Raw genomic sequence first — 13,754 nt, 5'->3', positions numbered from 1 at the left:
GGTACAGGATGAACGCAAAACTGGTTGGATGTCCAAACCCAAAGAGTAGTCATTAATGGCTTGATGTCCCCTTGGATGGAAGCTGTCAATGATGCATTCTAGGCAGCTGTGCTTGGCTCTGGGCTGTTTGACATTTTCCTCAGTGACTTAGATAAAGGTGTAGATGATATGCTTCTCTTATTTGCAGATGGCACAAAGTTTGGAGGGAGTGATAGCTTACACACCCTGTGACGGAGTCAGGATTCAGAATTCAGACTGAATAAAGCCAGATAAAATTTAATAGGGATAAATGTGAAGTCTTATTCTCGGGTTCAAGAAGTCATTTTACAAGGATAAGATGGAGGAGGCATGGCTAGGCCACAGGTCCTTTGAAAAGTACCTGGAATGGAGAGGTTTAGTAGACTGCAAGGTCAATGAGTCATCAGAGTATGATAGCAGCCTAAAGTAATTTAGGTCTCATCACAAGGGGCAGAGAATCCAATAGGAAGGAGGTGATAGTCTCATGGTACTCTGCCCTGGTCATACCATCCCTGGAATTCTAGGTACCACAGCTTAGGGAGGATATCGATAAACTGAAGAGTGAAGGGCAGCCAGGATGGTGAAGGATCACTTGTTACTAATGATCAGTTGGAGAGATATTTCTTCTGGAGAAGAGAAGCCTCAAGGGGAACATGATAGCTGTTGTCTAGGATTTTAAGGACTGTCATAGGCAAGAGGGATTAGCCATGTTCTGCTTGGCGCACTGGAGGGCAGAAGCTGTGAGTAGAAGTTGCAAAGAGGCAGATTTAGGCTAAAGATTTGCTGTCGTTATCGTTTGTCCTTCATTCTCAAAGAGAACCAATGACACGAGGAGGGTGATGTCTTGACTTGTGACTTGGATTTAAGTGAGGCAGAGCTGTGCAAAGTCATCGGCCTCACTCCATCCTCCAGAATCACTGAAGTCCAGTGGCAAGACCAAGAGTCAAAGCGATTGGCAATAGCCTCAGATGCAGTGGGTGACCCTGGCCTTTCTAAATTACAGTCTCTCCCAGGTGTCAGTTTGTCTGAGGCAATGCCCATTCAATGATTAAGGGCTAGGTTAGAAATGAGACAAAAGATGGCCTAGTTTACTATCACAAAAATATCAATCTGGGAGGCGAAGACCCTCAGATTTTCTGGCCCAACTTCCTAACCATTTGAGCTGTCCCATAGCAGAAGGGGCTTCCCAGTTAGATAGTGAGTTCCTTGTCTCTAGAAGTATTGAAGCACAGGCTGAATTTTCACTTGTTGGGGATGTTGTAGAGGGAACCTGTCCAGGTGGAGATTGGACTAAATGGCCACTGAGGTCCCTTCCAACACAAGGATTCTGTGATTTTGATTTGCTTCCAAGTGCAATCAGAGATCATGCCAGAAAAGCAAGCAGATCAAGCGTGGCTACATATGCCCCTTATCTTGCCAAGTCAAGCCGTCTCTCTTGCCTAGAGACCATAATTCCCATGGGGTGGACTTCTTCACAGATGTTTCAGGTGAGGAAATGGGACCCCAGGGAGGAAAGAAGGCTGGCTGGCCTCCAGGCCCGTGACTGCCACCAAGTGTAAGGAATGATACCTGGGCTTCGGTCCCATCTGCTTGGTCTTCCTTCCTACCAGGGGTTGAGTTTCTTCATCCCACCACACCTCACCCCTGCAACCTTCTTACCCTCTCTTCTCTCCTCCAATCTTCAATCTCTGAATTCCTTTTTCTTCCCTAACTATCTCTCTTCTCCTTGAGGGCAGGGACTGTCTCTTGCCTCTTTTCGTATCCCCAGAATTTAGTACAGTGTCTGGCACACAGTAGGTGCTTAATAGATGTTTATTCATTAATTGATTATCAATTTTAAAACGTTATCACTGAACACAATTCTGTGCCCAGCCGATGGGAGACTCTGTGAGGAGTGCAAAATGTAGTCCCTGTCCCCAAGGAGCTAACAGTCTAACAGAAGGAGACAAGATACAAACACAAATCCAGCCTATGACAGGACAAGGAGGGTGGTAGGGCATGGTGTGGCGTGACATGATGGGCAGAGCACCAGGTTGGGAGGTGGAAGACCTGGGTTCTAGACCCAATTCTGTAATAATGATAGCTGACATTTATATAATAATCGATAACACTTCTCCTGAGCTTATCATGTACCAGGCGTTATGCTTTACAATTATTACCCCCGTTTAATCCCCACAACAATCCTGGAAGGTAGGTGCCCATATTATTCCCATTTTATCGATGAGAAAACTGAGGCAGATGGTGGTCAAGTGGTATGCCCAGGGCCATATCGCTAGAGAGTGTCTGAGGCTGAATTTGAACTCATGTCTTCATGACTCTAGGCTTGGCGCTCCATCCACTGCCCCACCAAGCCAACAAGCTACAGAGTACCTCAGGGAAAAGAGGAAGTGTGACTTAGTGACTGGAGAAGTAGTTTCAAAGCCAAGAAGACCTGAGTTCAAGTCTTACCTCCGATACATACCCCTTTTCTCCACCCCATCCCAGGGCTCTCTTTCCTTTTTCCCAGTGTCCCCCTACCCCCTCTCATCCTTTTAGTCTTTCTTCCTTAGACGTACCTATGGGGTGGGGGGGGGGAGACTGGAAAATGGCTCAGCCTTTCCTCCTTCTCATCTCCTCTCCTGCAGCAGCCTCAGCTCTGATGCCACCTCCGCCCTTCACCTCCTTTCCTTCTCTCCCCTCTCCTCTTCCCTCCAAAGGGCACAACCTCTTCCTCCTCACCGTAGCATGCCTCTGTCCTTTCCTCTCTTCCCTACCCTGGAACGAGTTTCCTTCTCTCTATCTTCCAGGGATACAATTTGGGAATTAGCCAAGTGTGAAGTTCTCTAGCTAAACTGGGAGAGACTGAGGGCCATGGTAGAGGGCAAGATCTGTCCACCCAGGGCCATTGTATTTTCATAGGATCCTAGATCTTAGAGCTGGAGCTCCAGAAACTGTCTGGTCCAGTACCTTAGTACTATTATCCCCTATTTTAGAGATTAGACAATTGAGGCTCAAGGAGGTAAAGGAAGCTTGAGGCTTGTCCAAGGTGTTTAATGGGAAAAGGAGGCGGATGAGTACAAGGGCAAAGACCAGGCTCCTTGCCTCCCTAGTGCAATGCTCTTATATCCAGCCATGTGCTGATAAATGTTTAACAACTGGCTCTCTAGGAGGAAAAAGTATGCATTATTAACATTTTCTCCATCTTTTTTTTAAAAGCCTAGACAATTAACAAAACGAAATTAAGCCAGTTTGTAGCATTTGCTGATTTCTGAGGCATAAATGTTCATGGTAAACATTTAACAATCGGCTCTGGCTCCATCAGACCTCTGATTTACACCCCATTGTCTTGCATCCTGGGTTGAGGAGGGGAGTGTAGGGAGTGGTACACCTAAGATCACTATGGGATTCAGAGGGTTAGAGGTTTCCCTTGACACTTTACTGTCATCCCAGCAGCAAGGTCAGTCAGAGCAGCCTTTAGGGTGGAATGGGGGAACTTGGTTGCAAGGCAAGAAGGGAGGATATTGGAGAGAGAGGGGCAATATGGAGTTTTCCTCCTCTCCGTCCCCCCACTCCACTCTGTCTGGTCTGGAGAAAAACAGGATTCATGGGTCCACTCCCTGTCCTCCACACAGTCGAATTTTGCCATGGGCCGCCTGCCCTCCACCTACAGGAAGTGCTACATGCTGGACTTCGGGCTAGCACGACAATACACCAACACCACGGGGGAGGTCCGACCTGTGAGTACCACATCTCTACAATCTGGAGTCCCTTCCATATTAGAAACCTCCCACACCCCAGTGGCTCCCTGAAGAATAATCATGGGATATCCCAGCCCAGACATATATATGTATATATATAAATATTTTATATATATATATATGGGGTACACCTACTCCAACACAAGGAGTGAGTGAATACCAGTATCCCCACCTTTCGAGATCTGCACTTCACTCTGCAATGGACAGGTTCCTCAGCATCCTACTCCTTCACAATGGAATTGTCCCACTCACATCCCTTGCCAGGGCTAGGAAGCAAGGAGATTGGGGGTGAGGGGTGAGTTGAATGGAGTGTCAGAGTATTTTAGGTCAAAGGACAATGTACTTGGGTTCGGGAATTAAAGCATCTGGGTTTGAGATGAGTAGGATTGTGGGATTGGAGTCTCCGGGCTCAGGGGTTGAATACCTCTGAGGCCTGGGTGAGGTTTTAGCATGTCAAGACACAGGTTGGGTTATGGCATATCTCTGTGTCTGATGGGTAGGGAGGGCCTGGGTTTGGCATGTTCCAGTCAAAATATAGATGGTGTCAGGTAGATGAGATAATAATTAATAATAATAATAATAATAATAATAAATATAAGTGCCAAGCACAGTGTTAAGCATTTTATAAATATTATCTCATTTGATCTGGTGACTAATAGTCTCTCTCCCTGCAGCCTCGGAATGTAGCTGGGTTCCGGGGGACAGTTCGATATGCTTCAGTCAATGCCCATAAAAACCGGGTAAGTAGGTGATTGTTGGAGCTCGTAGAGGCTGATTACAGAGAGGGCTGAGGGTAGGGGTGTAGACTGCTGCTGAGTAAGGAGACGGGGGTTCCTAGAGAGGAGAACAGAACAAGGGCTAAGATCAACAGCTTTTAGAGATGAAGCCCTTTCAGTATCTCCCCCTTCCTCCCCCCTCCCCCCGCAATGACTTCCTTTGCCTCCCTTGCCCTGTGATGCCAGCATTCTGTCCCCACCTTTCTCCAGCTCAAGACAAATTGTCAGAGAGTGGACACAGTAAATTTGGTTTTCATTTGGAACATAGGGGTTCCCCTGTCCCTTTCAGGCCCCTAGGCCTTAGACAGCCCTGACTGCAGCCTCCTGCCACTCAGGAGGAAGAGAAGTTCCTCTTGTCCCTCAGGGATGGAAGGCTGGAGGGGGGAGCTTCAGGCTACTCTGGATCCCATTCTGTCCCCTTCAGGAGATGGGCCGCCATGATGACCTGTGGTCTCTCTTCTACATGCTGGTGGAATTTGCTGTAGGCCAGCTTCCTTGGCGCAAGATCAAGGACAAGGTGAGAAGCCTGGGGAAGAAGGCATGGTTGAGATGAGTCTGGGGGAGCAGAGGACCATGGCATCAAAACCTGGGAAGGAGGAGGGGGAATGGATGGAGAACAGGAAACAGGAGGAGCTCATGTGGACTGAAGGACCTCTGGGGAAATGGCGTACATTGGAGGTGTCGGGGAAGAGACTGATGCTATTTGGGGACAGACATAGGGCAGTCTCACTGTTTTGGGAGGAGCCTCTATTTTTCCCTTTCCCACACACCTCCAGGAGCAGGTGGGGATGATCAAGGAGAAGTATGAACACCGGATGCTGCTGAAACACATGCCGTCAGAGTTCCATCTCTTCCTGGATCACATTGCTAACCTCGACTATTTCACCAAGCCTGATTACCAGGTCAGTGCCTGTCTCCATCCCACTCCTTCAAAATGCTCATTTGGATGAGGGCTCTAGGATCTAGGGCTCCCTAGAAAAGAAGGGATCCAGGATAGGAAGCTAGTTAGGGTGGTGTGTAAGGGTATCCCAGACCTCACTCTGCCTGCTGACCTCCCTCTGGCCATTATTCTGCATTTGGGGAACCCATCCTGAGATGCTGCTTCTGAGCCTCTCTCCTCCAGACAGCCTAAAGGATTGCTAAAACACTGAGCTCCACTCTACCTACTGCTAAACTTTATATCATCCTGGGATCCATCCATCTGCCTGGCATCATCTTGGAGCCCTCTGTTAGGTACTCAGCGCTCTACTCTCTCTGCTCCGTGACCACTCAGAGCATGAGGGAGCCCTGAGCATGGAGGTCCTATATTGGGCACTCTGGAGAAATGTATCAGCCCTGTCCCCAAGGGGCTCACAGTCTGATTCTATTTTGCCACCCAGGTTATCAAAGCTGTTGACTTGAAGGGCCCCTCTCCCCAAGTTCCCAAGTAACACCTTTTTCCTTCTCCCACAGCTGATCATGTCAGTGTTTGAGAACAGCATGAAGGAACGAGGCATCACTGAGAATGAGGCCTTCGACTGGGAAAAGGCAGGGACTGATGTCCTCCTTTCCACCAGCACGTCTACCCCACCACAGCAGAACACTCGACAGACAGCAGCAATGTTTGGGTAAGTCAAGGGAAGCTAGTGATGGCCAGAGTTGTAGCCCCTTTCCCAGCACCAGTGACTCTTGATCTGGAGAGGTGATTCCATCCAGTCTCTGGTGCCAGGGCAGGAAGTCCCTGGTACTCCAGCAAGGGATTGCCTGCCTCTCTGTCTCTGTCTCTGTCACTGTCTCTCTCTCTCTCTCTCTGATATAATCTATTTTTCTTTCTGTCTATTTACTTATTCATTTCTCTATTATTTATCTATTAATTCATCTATTTATACATTTGTTTTTAAATTTAGGGTTTTTTAGTTAACAAAAATTCACCTTTTCTCTCTTCCTCCCTTCCTCATTGAGAAAGGATGAAAAAACAAAACCTTTGTAATCAGTATGCATAGTCAAGCAAAAATAAATTCCTGCATTGTCCATGTCCCAAAAAAATATTTCTCAGTTTCTCAATCTGCCCCCCGAGACTATCACCTCTAGAGCAAGGCATTGTTCCTATTTTTCATGAGCTCATGGGATGGGGGTGAGGGGTCAGAGGAGAGGATTCCCTCGCTTCTCACTCAGGCACCCACACTAATGTCTCCCACTTCAGGAAGTTCTAGCTCATGTCTTAACACCAGTCTCTGAAGGGACACTTGAAACCCTAGGCAGGAAACAGGCTTGGATAGACTCAAATCCTATAATTTGGGGGTCTGCTTCCTCTCTTCAGCTATATTTCAATTCTGTCTGACACATAGTAGACACTTAATAATCCTAAATGGCTCCTTATTGTTGAATAATTATAGCTCATGTTTCCATAGCACTTTCAAATTTGTAATAACATGGATTATCTCATTTAAAACTTACAACCATCCTGTGGGACTGGTGCTTTTATTATCCACATTTTATGTATGAGGAGAGTAAGGTTCAGAGAAAGTGACTTGTCCAGAGTCATGAAGCTAGTAAGTGGCAGGGGCTAGATTTTGTCTTCTTGTCTATGAATCTAATATTCCATAATGTAAAACACCATGCTGACTGAAACCCTTTAGTTTGGTCCAGGCTCCTTGGAGATCATTACTCTTCCCTTTGGACATACAAAGGCCAAGGATTATACCTGCCCTCTGGGAGCTCACAGTCCGATAGGGTATACAACATGCAAATACCTATGTATAAATAAGATATAGACAGGCTATATTAGAGATTATCCCAGAAGGATTAAGATTAAGTGGAACTGAGAAAAACTTTACCTCTGGGACCTGAAGGAAGCCTGGGAGGCCAGGAGGTAGAGATGAGGAGGGAGAGGGTACCAGGCATGGGGGGGGGGCAATCAGCTAGAGAAAAGGCCTGGAGTCAGATGGAGTGTCCTATCTGAGAAATAGGAAGGAGGCCAGTGTCACTGGATCACAGCCAAGGTAGGAGGGATTGCAATGTACTAGAAAGGTAGGAAGGGGCCGGGTTATGAAGGGCTTTAAAAGCCAAAGAGAGGATTTTATATTTGATCCTGGAGAGTTGAGGTTTCAAAAGGCATTATTAGCATTTGAAGAACAGCTCTCTAAGCTGTTCACCAAGTCACCTCTAGTTTGAGGGAAGATCAATTAAATTCAGCAAATATTTATTAAGCACTATGCAAGGAATCCTCCTAGGGACAGGGGGATATAGATGAAAAGTGACAGTCCCTGCCCTCAATGAGCTTATAATCCAAAAGAGAAAAAGGGGTAGGATATGACATGTACGCTAATAAGCATGATACAAGGTAAGACATGTTTGGGGACAAAAAGGAGCTGTCCAAAACATTCTAGGAAAGCATATGGAGGGAGAGGAGGTTAAGAGAATACAACACTTGCAGATGACAGGATGGTGGAATTACCCTCCCACTGAGCTAGCATCTGGCTTAGCCAACACATGGCCCTGCCATCTTGCTTAGGTGAACCAACTGTGGTACATTTCCTCTCCAGCTGTGCATAAAGGTAACTTCTGGCTTTTCACATTTCAAAGCTGGGATCTTGGCAGACCATAAGTCGTGGATCATAGAAGTCAGAAGAGATCTCAGAAACAATCTAGTCTATGCTCCCATTTAAGCGTATCTCCAACTGGCAAAGAAACATTCCTCGATTTACAGTATTACAGTTGAGTTGTAGATGTAGACCTTTCCACACATTATTCTCAACCGTCAGAAGGGAAGGGCCATTTCTTTACTTCATTTAGAATTAGACCTTTGGTGGGACAGGAGCAAAAGATGAGTTAATAATGAGTCATTGATTTGCCCACAGATCCCCCCAGTGAATGGGATCCCTGAACTTATATAGATCTGCATGCACATCCCCCAAGATTTCCCTTATACCCCACCAGTCTACCCTCCCAGAGACTAAAAGAAACAGGCAGGGGATCAAATGGAAATCAGGCAGTTTAATGAAATTGTTAAATTTGTCACATGTATTTTCATCAATGGCCAATTCAGGGCAAACCTGAAGAAATAAGGGAATTAGGTTAAATAATCTCTGAAGTCCTTTCCAACTCTAGATCCTAGGAACTAGTGAAAAAGGGTCTCCCACTGGGCGTGGTGACCTATGCCTTTAGTCTCTGCTGCTGGGGATGCTGAAACTGATGGATTGCTTAAGCTTAGGTGTTCTGAGCTGAAGTAGGACAAAAGTCGATTGGGTCTCCTCACAAAGTCCAGCACCAGTATGGTGAACCCCCAGGGGCTGAGGGCCACTAGGCTGCCTAAGGAGGAGTGAACTGGCTCAGGCCAGAAACTGGGGAAAACTTTAATGCTCATCAGCAGTGGGATTGAGCCTGTGAATGGACTGTACACTTCCAACCTACACAAGATAAGAAGATAGAGTCAAAAAGAGGGGAAGAAAAGAAAGAAAGAGAGAGAAAAAGGAAGGAGGGATGGAGGGAAGGAAGAAAGGGAGGGATAGAGGGAAGGAAGGAAAAGGAAGGAAAGAAAAGGAAGGGAGAAGGAAGAAAGAGGAAGGGAAGGAGGGAGGGAAGGAAGAGGAAGGCAAGAAGGAAGGAAAAAAGAAAAAGGAAGGAAGAAAGGAAGAAAGGAAAGAAGGAAGGAAGGAAGGAAGGAAGGAAGGAAGGAAGGAAGGAAGGAAGGAAGGAAGGAAGGGGGCACAGGGCACCTCCAGATATAGATTTGTATTTCTTACATACACTCTGTTGACCCAGTGAGCATCCCAGTTCTTCATTCCCACTTTGGGTCTTTATTGAGCATACTTTTCTTTTCATTGCTCCATCCAGAAGTAATTGAGTGCTACCCACAGAGCTCAGTAGTGGATAGGACCCTAACTTGCATAGTTCTGCACAAATATCCCCCAAGCATTCCCCTCTACCCATCCCCAAAGACCCTTCCTTTCCACACTCCACTACACCCTCCCAACCCCTAGCAAGTGCTTTCTTCCTGTTAGTCATAACCAGAATTACTAAATTTTTATATGATTTGGAGCAGGCCATTTCTCCACTCCTAACCTCAGTTTGCCCAGCTGTAAAATAGGAGATCTGGGATCTTTTGGGGGCAGAGATGAGAGGCCTGTGGTGGGGGATCACTGACAATTTTGTGTCTGTCTCTTCTGTCTCTCTCCAACCATAGGGTGGTGAATGTGACCCCTGTGCCTGGGGACCTGCTGAGGGAGAACACAGAGGACGTTTTGCAGGGCGAGCATCTGAGTGACCAGGAAAATGCACCCCCTCTTCTACCTGGGCGGCCCCTGGAGGGGCTGGGCCCCATCCCTCATCCCACTTCCCATCCTGGGGTTCCTGAAGCTGAGGTCTGGGAGGAGACTGACGTGAACCGAAACAAGCTCAGGATTAACATCAGCAAAGTAACCACCATGGGGAATAGCCCAGGGGAAGATCTATTTCCCCATTCCTCTATTCCTCTGCCTTCCTATCTCCCATCTCTCTATTTCCCCATTACTCAGTCTCCCCATCCCCCTGTGCTCTTACCCTCATCTCTCGGTCCTCTAACTCATAATCCTCCTATTATGCACCATTCTACAGCTCCTCCTCCCCTTTCCCCCAGTGGCCCTTTCTCCCTAGCCTCCTATTTCCCATCTCCCAGGAAAGAGGGCCTCTCAATCCTTTCATCTCAACATTCCTCCCATTTCCCTTGCACTGGAGAAGAACCGTCCCATCTCCTGGAGGATCCCCATTTCCTTGAGAAGGGGGACCTCTCCAGGAGACAAAGTCTCTTCCCAACCTCCTACCCCATCCCCTCCCATCAAGCTCTGGCCACTGTAGCCTACAGACCCCCCACTCTCCCTTGCAGACACAGTGTGTGGTGGAGGAGGATCAGAGCCGTGGAGTGGGGGTCCCCAGCTCCCCAGTACGTGCACCCCCAGACTCCCCAACCACCCCTGTTCGCTCCCTGCGCTATCGAAGGGTCAACAGCCCTGAGTCTGAGCGACTATCCACAGCTGATGGGCGGGCTGAGCTACATGAGAGGAGGTGGGTCTGGAGGCTGGGGGAGGGATCTGGGTTGACTGGATTAAAAAACTCAGGCCCCTCCACGTTTTCCTTCAGCTTTTTCTTATTTAGCTTTATCTGGGTTTGGGATAAATCATACAAGGGAAGGGGTGTTGGTTTTTACTTAGTGGCAACCATATGTAAATCCTGAAGGATGCTGAGGGAGACAAGAAGGGATCAGATACAGGGAATAGATTAGTCTGGTGGTTAGACTGGGACTTTAGAATGGGATGGGTTAGATATGAACAAATTAATGAATAAATGAATGAAATGAAAAAGTATTTACATTTTGCTAAGTCCTGGAGATAAAATACTAGTAAGCATGGTAGGAGGCGAGACTAGGCATTAAGAAATTTCTGTTCCTTTTAAAAGGCTTCTTAAAGGAAGAACAGCCAAGGAAAAGCTTTGGGCTAGTGGACAAAGGAAATATGGAGGTCTTCCTAGGCTGAGAGAATATATTTGGCTTCCTTAGGCTCCGGAGCGGAGGAGAAGAAGTGTCTCTGAAGCCCCAGAGTCTGGGGAGGCCTGATGCCATAGTAGACTAGAGACAGATGGTGGGAGCCTGAGAGAATGTTGGTGGAATAAAGAGGGTCTTAGATTGGATGCAGTGCTGGGTTAGGGGTAAGGGATGGGAGGGAAATCTAATGGTGTATATCCTTCTGTGAACTTGTCCTTCAGCATGACATTTCCAAAGAAGGTGCATTTGAGATGCTTCAGAGGGCAGGGATGGGGAGATGTGGGGGGCAGCTGACCTGAGCCTCTCTTAGGTACCATGGCTGTGGGGTAGCTCAGGCTACTAGGGCAGAATACCTACTAATTTCTACTGCAATCCCATCCCCTAAGGAGAGCCCAAGAACAGTATCCTGCCTCCTTTTCAAAAGCTGTAAAGAAATAATTAGTCAACCCCTATAATTGAGAAACACCTGTGTGCAGAGTCTGTATTGTGATAGAAGCAGGAAAAAAAGAGGAAATTTGGTCCCAGAAGGTGAAGAGTTTACAGTCTCTTGCAGAATCTTAGAGATAGGAAAGGGACTTATAGAACATCTAGTCTAGCCCCTTCATTTCACAGATGAGGAAACTGAGGCACAGAGATCAATTGATCATTCACATAGTGAGCTGGAAGAATCAGAGGTACAATTCAGCTTATACATTTCACTAAACCACCTTTGTCTCTATCTCTCTGTGTCTCTCTTTCTCTCTCATATTCACATAAAAAAATCAATTCCCTTACAGAGCCGGGGATTAGGAGAATAGATTTTGAGGAGGTACTGACTGGAGTTCAATAAGGCTGAGTGGAGACAGTGTGCTGTTGGGGGAAAGAGCTTGATTGATCTTCAGGAGACCTGAGTTTCTGTCTTGGCTCTGCTGCTAATTAGCTTTGGATTCCTCATTTCCTTCTCTATGATCCTCAGTGTCTTTATATGTAAAATGAGAGAATTAGACTAGAAGACCTCTCTGGTCCCTTCTAGCTTCATGAGACTAATCAGAGAGGGCATTTTGGAGTAGGTGGGTTTTAAGCTAAGTTTGAAAAGAACAAGGATTGGAGGAGAGATCAATGCAAGCTTTGCTTTGGACAGAGGCCAGTAGTAAGGCAGGAAAGGGCAGGGAGAGAGTGTGCACATTAATTCCGTTTTGAGTGGAGGCTCCGATAGACGAGATGGGGGAGGTTTGGGGGAGCTTTGGAGAGGAGCCTTGAAAGCCAGGCAGAACAATCTCAATTGCCTTCGAAGGCATGTGGGAACAAGGCCATCTGCAGACCCAGTCCTAAAATGTAGACACCCCATGGAGTTTTCATCTTCAGCATCCTCTTCCTTCTAACTCCCACCCTCTCCCATTCTGTAACTCATTTCCACCAGGGTGGAGTGCCTTCATTTCTTTCCTTCCCCCTGTCAAAGTCTGCTTTCAGGTAATGAATGTGAATGAATGAAAAAGCATTTATTAAGTGCTTATGATGTGCTAAGGTAAGGGTTTAATATCATTTATATATTCATGTCTATTTATATTTTCATGTAAATTTAAGTCACTGACAATATTTGAAGCCTTATTAACCAATAAAATAATAGCTATTTATTGAGCCCCACTATTGGGAGGCAGTACGGTGCAATGGATTTTGATTCAGGTCCTACCACCCCTCCCCTGCTCACTCACTGTCTGTGTGGCTTAACCTATCGGGGCTTCAGATTTTTCCTCTATAAAATGAAGTTGGCTCAAATGACTTTTAAGGTTCCATTGAGTCTGGAATACCAAGAAGTATAAGACTCCAGGAGTTTGTGATTCTGTTGCAGAAATGCTTCATAAACAGAGGAAAGGTTTAATAACAAAAGGTTTCAAGGGCAATTCAGCCAAAAGAGTGTAAATTTCACAGAGCATCAGCATATGATAATGCCAAAAGAATGCTGGGACAATAACTATTACAGGAGCTTTAAAGGAGAGATCACTGCCATTATTCTGTGCTTATTATGAGAAGCATTTTGATCAATGGATATTCCAGGCTGTCAGAAAGCCTAGAACCAAGGCCTAGAGGTGGGAGAGAGTACAAGACATTAGAATTTCTGAAAAAGAGATTGAGATTGAGAGCTGAAAGGGCGCTTAGAGATCATCTAGACCAATCCTCTTCATTTTAAGAAAGAGGAAACCAAGGCCCAGACTTCCCCAAAGTCACAAAGGTAGCAAACAGCAGAACAAGGATTTGAACCCATATTTTCTGACACCAAATCTGGCCCTCTTTCCAAGACATGTTATTCTATGATGAGCAAGCTAGTCTGGCCTGAGCAAAAGAATTGTACAGGATAGTGATGAGAGGTATGCCTGGGAAGGTAGATTGGGGTCAGATTATGATGAAGTCTCAAAGGCCTGGTTAAGGCTGAACTATCTTGTAGGTGGGAGGGAGTCAGTAAAAGCTTTTGAGTTTGGGGGAGGAGAGGAAAAGAAGAAAATTAATCTGGCCTAGGATGGATAAGAGATGGGACCTAGAGACTGGTGGGCTGGCGTGGGGGAGTAGGTTGGAGGTTTTTCCTAGTTGATGATGTTCAAGCAAAGACTGGATGACCATTTGTTTGGTCATCCATGTCACCTGGCTGGGGACCAGATCACACCCAAATTTGTGATTCTGAGTAGAGGCAAGGAGATTAGTTAGGAGGAGTCCAGACCTAGACTAGAGTGGCAGCATTTTTCATGTCATGCT

The 13,754-nt window shown here is 46.4% G+C and overlaps 1 protein-coding gene across 1 annotated transcript in view; it reads left to right on the top strand.

Moving 5' to 3' along the window:
• The window catches only part of TTBK1 (tau tubulin kinase 1), a 65,926-nt gene that overhangs the window by 16,484 nt on the left and 35,688 nt on the right, over window positions 1-13,754 (top strand). Inside the window, exons 6-12 of the mRNA XM_036769371.1 lie at window positions 3,630-3,734; window positions 4,430-4,495; window positions 4,956-5,048; window positions 5,308-5,433; window positions 5,984-6,138; window positions 9,696-9,927; window positions 10,374-10,552. Of these exons, the coding sequence (XP_036625266.1) occupies window positions 3,630-3,734; window positions 4,430-4,495; window positions 4,956-5,048; window positions 5,308-5,433; window positions 5,984-6,138; window positions 9,696-9,927; window positions 10,374-10,552 (956 nt within the window). The remainder of the gene's footprint in view (window positions 1-3,629; window positions 3,735-4,429; window positions 4,496-4,955; window positions 5,049-5,307; window positions 5,434-5,983; window positions 6,139-9,695; window positions 9,928-10,373; window positions 10,553-13,754) is intronic.

This window comes from Trichosurus vulpecula, chromosome 7 (assembly GCF_011100635.1).
Source record: "Trichosurus vulpecula isolate mTriVul1 chromosome 7, mTriVul1.pri, whole genome shotgun sequence".
In the NCBI taxonomy this organism is placed as follows: domain Eukaryota; kingdom Metazoa; phylum Chordata; class Mammalia; order Diprotodontia; family Phalangeridae; genus Trichosurus; species Trichosurus vulpecula.
Note: the sequence above shows the minus strand (reverse complement) of the source record. Positions and strands in the feature narration are given on the sequence as shown.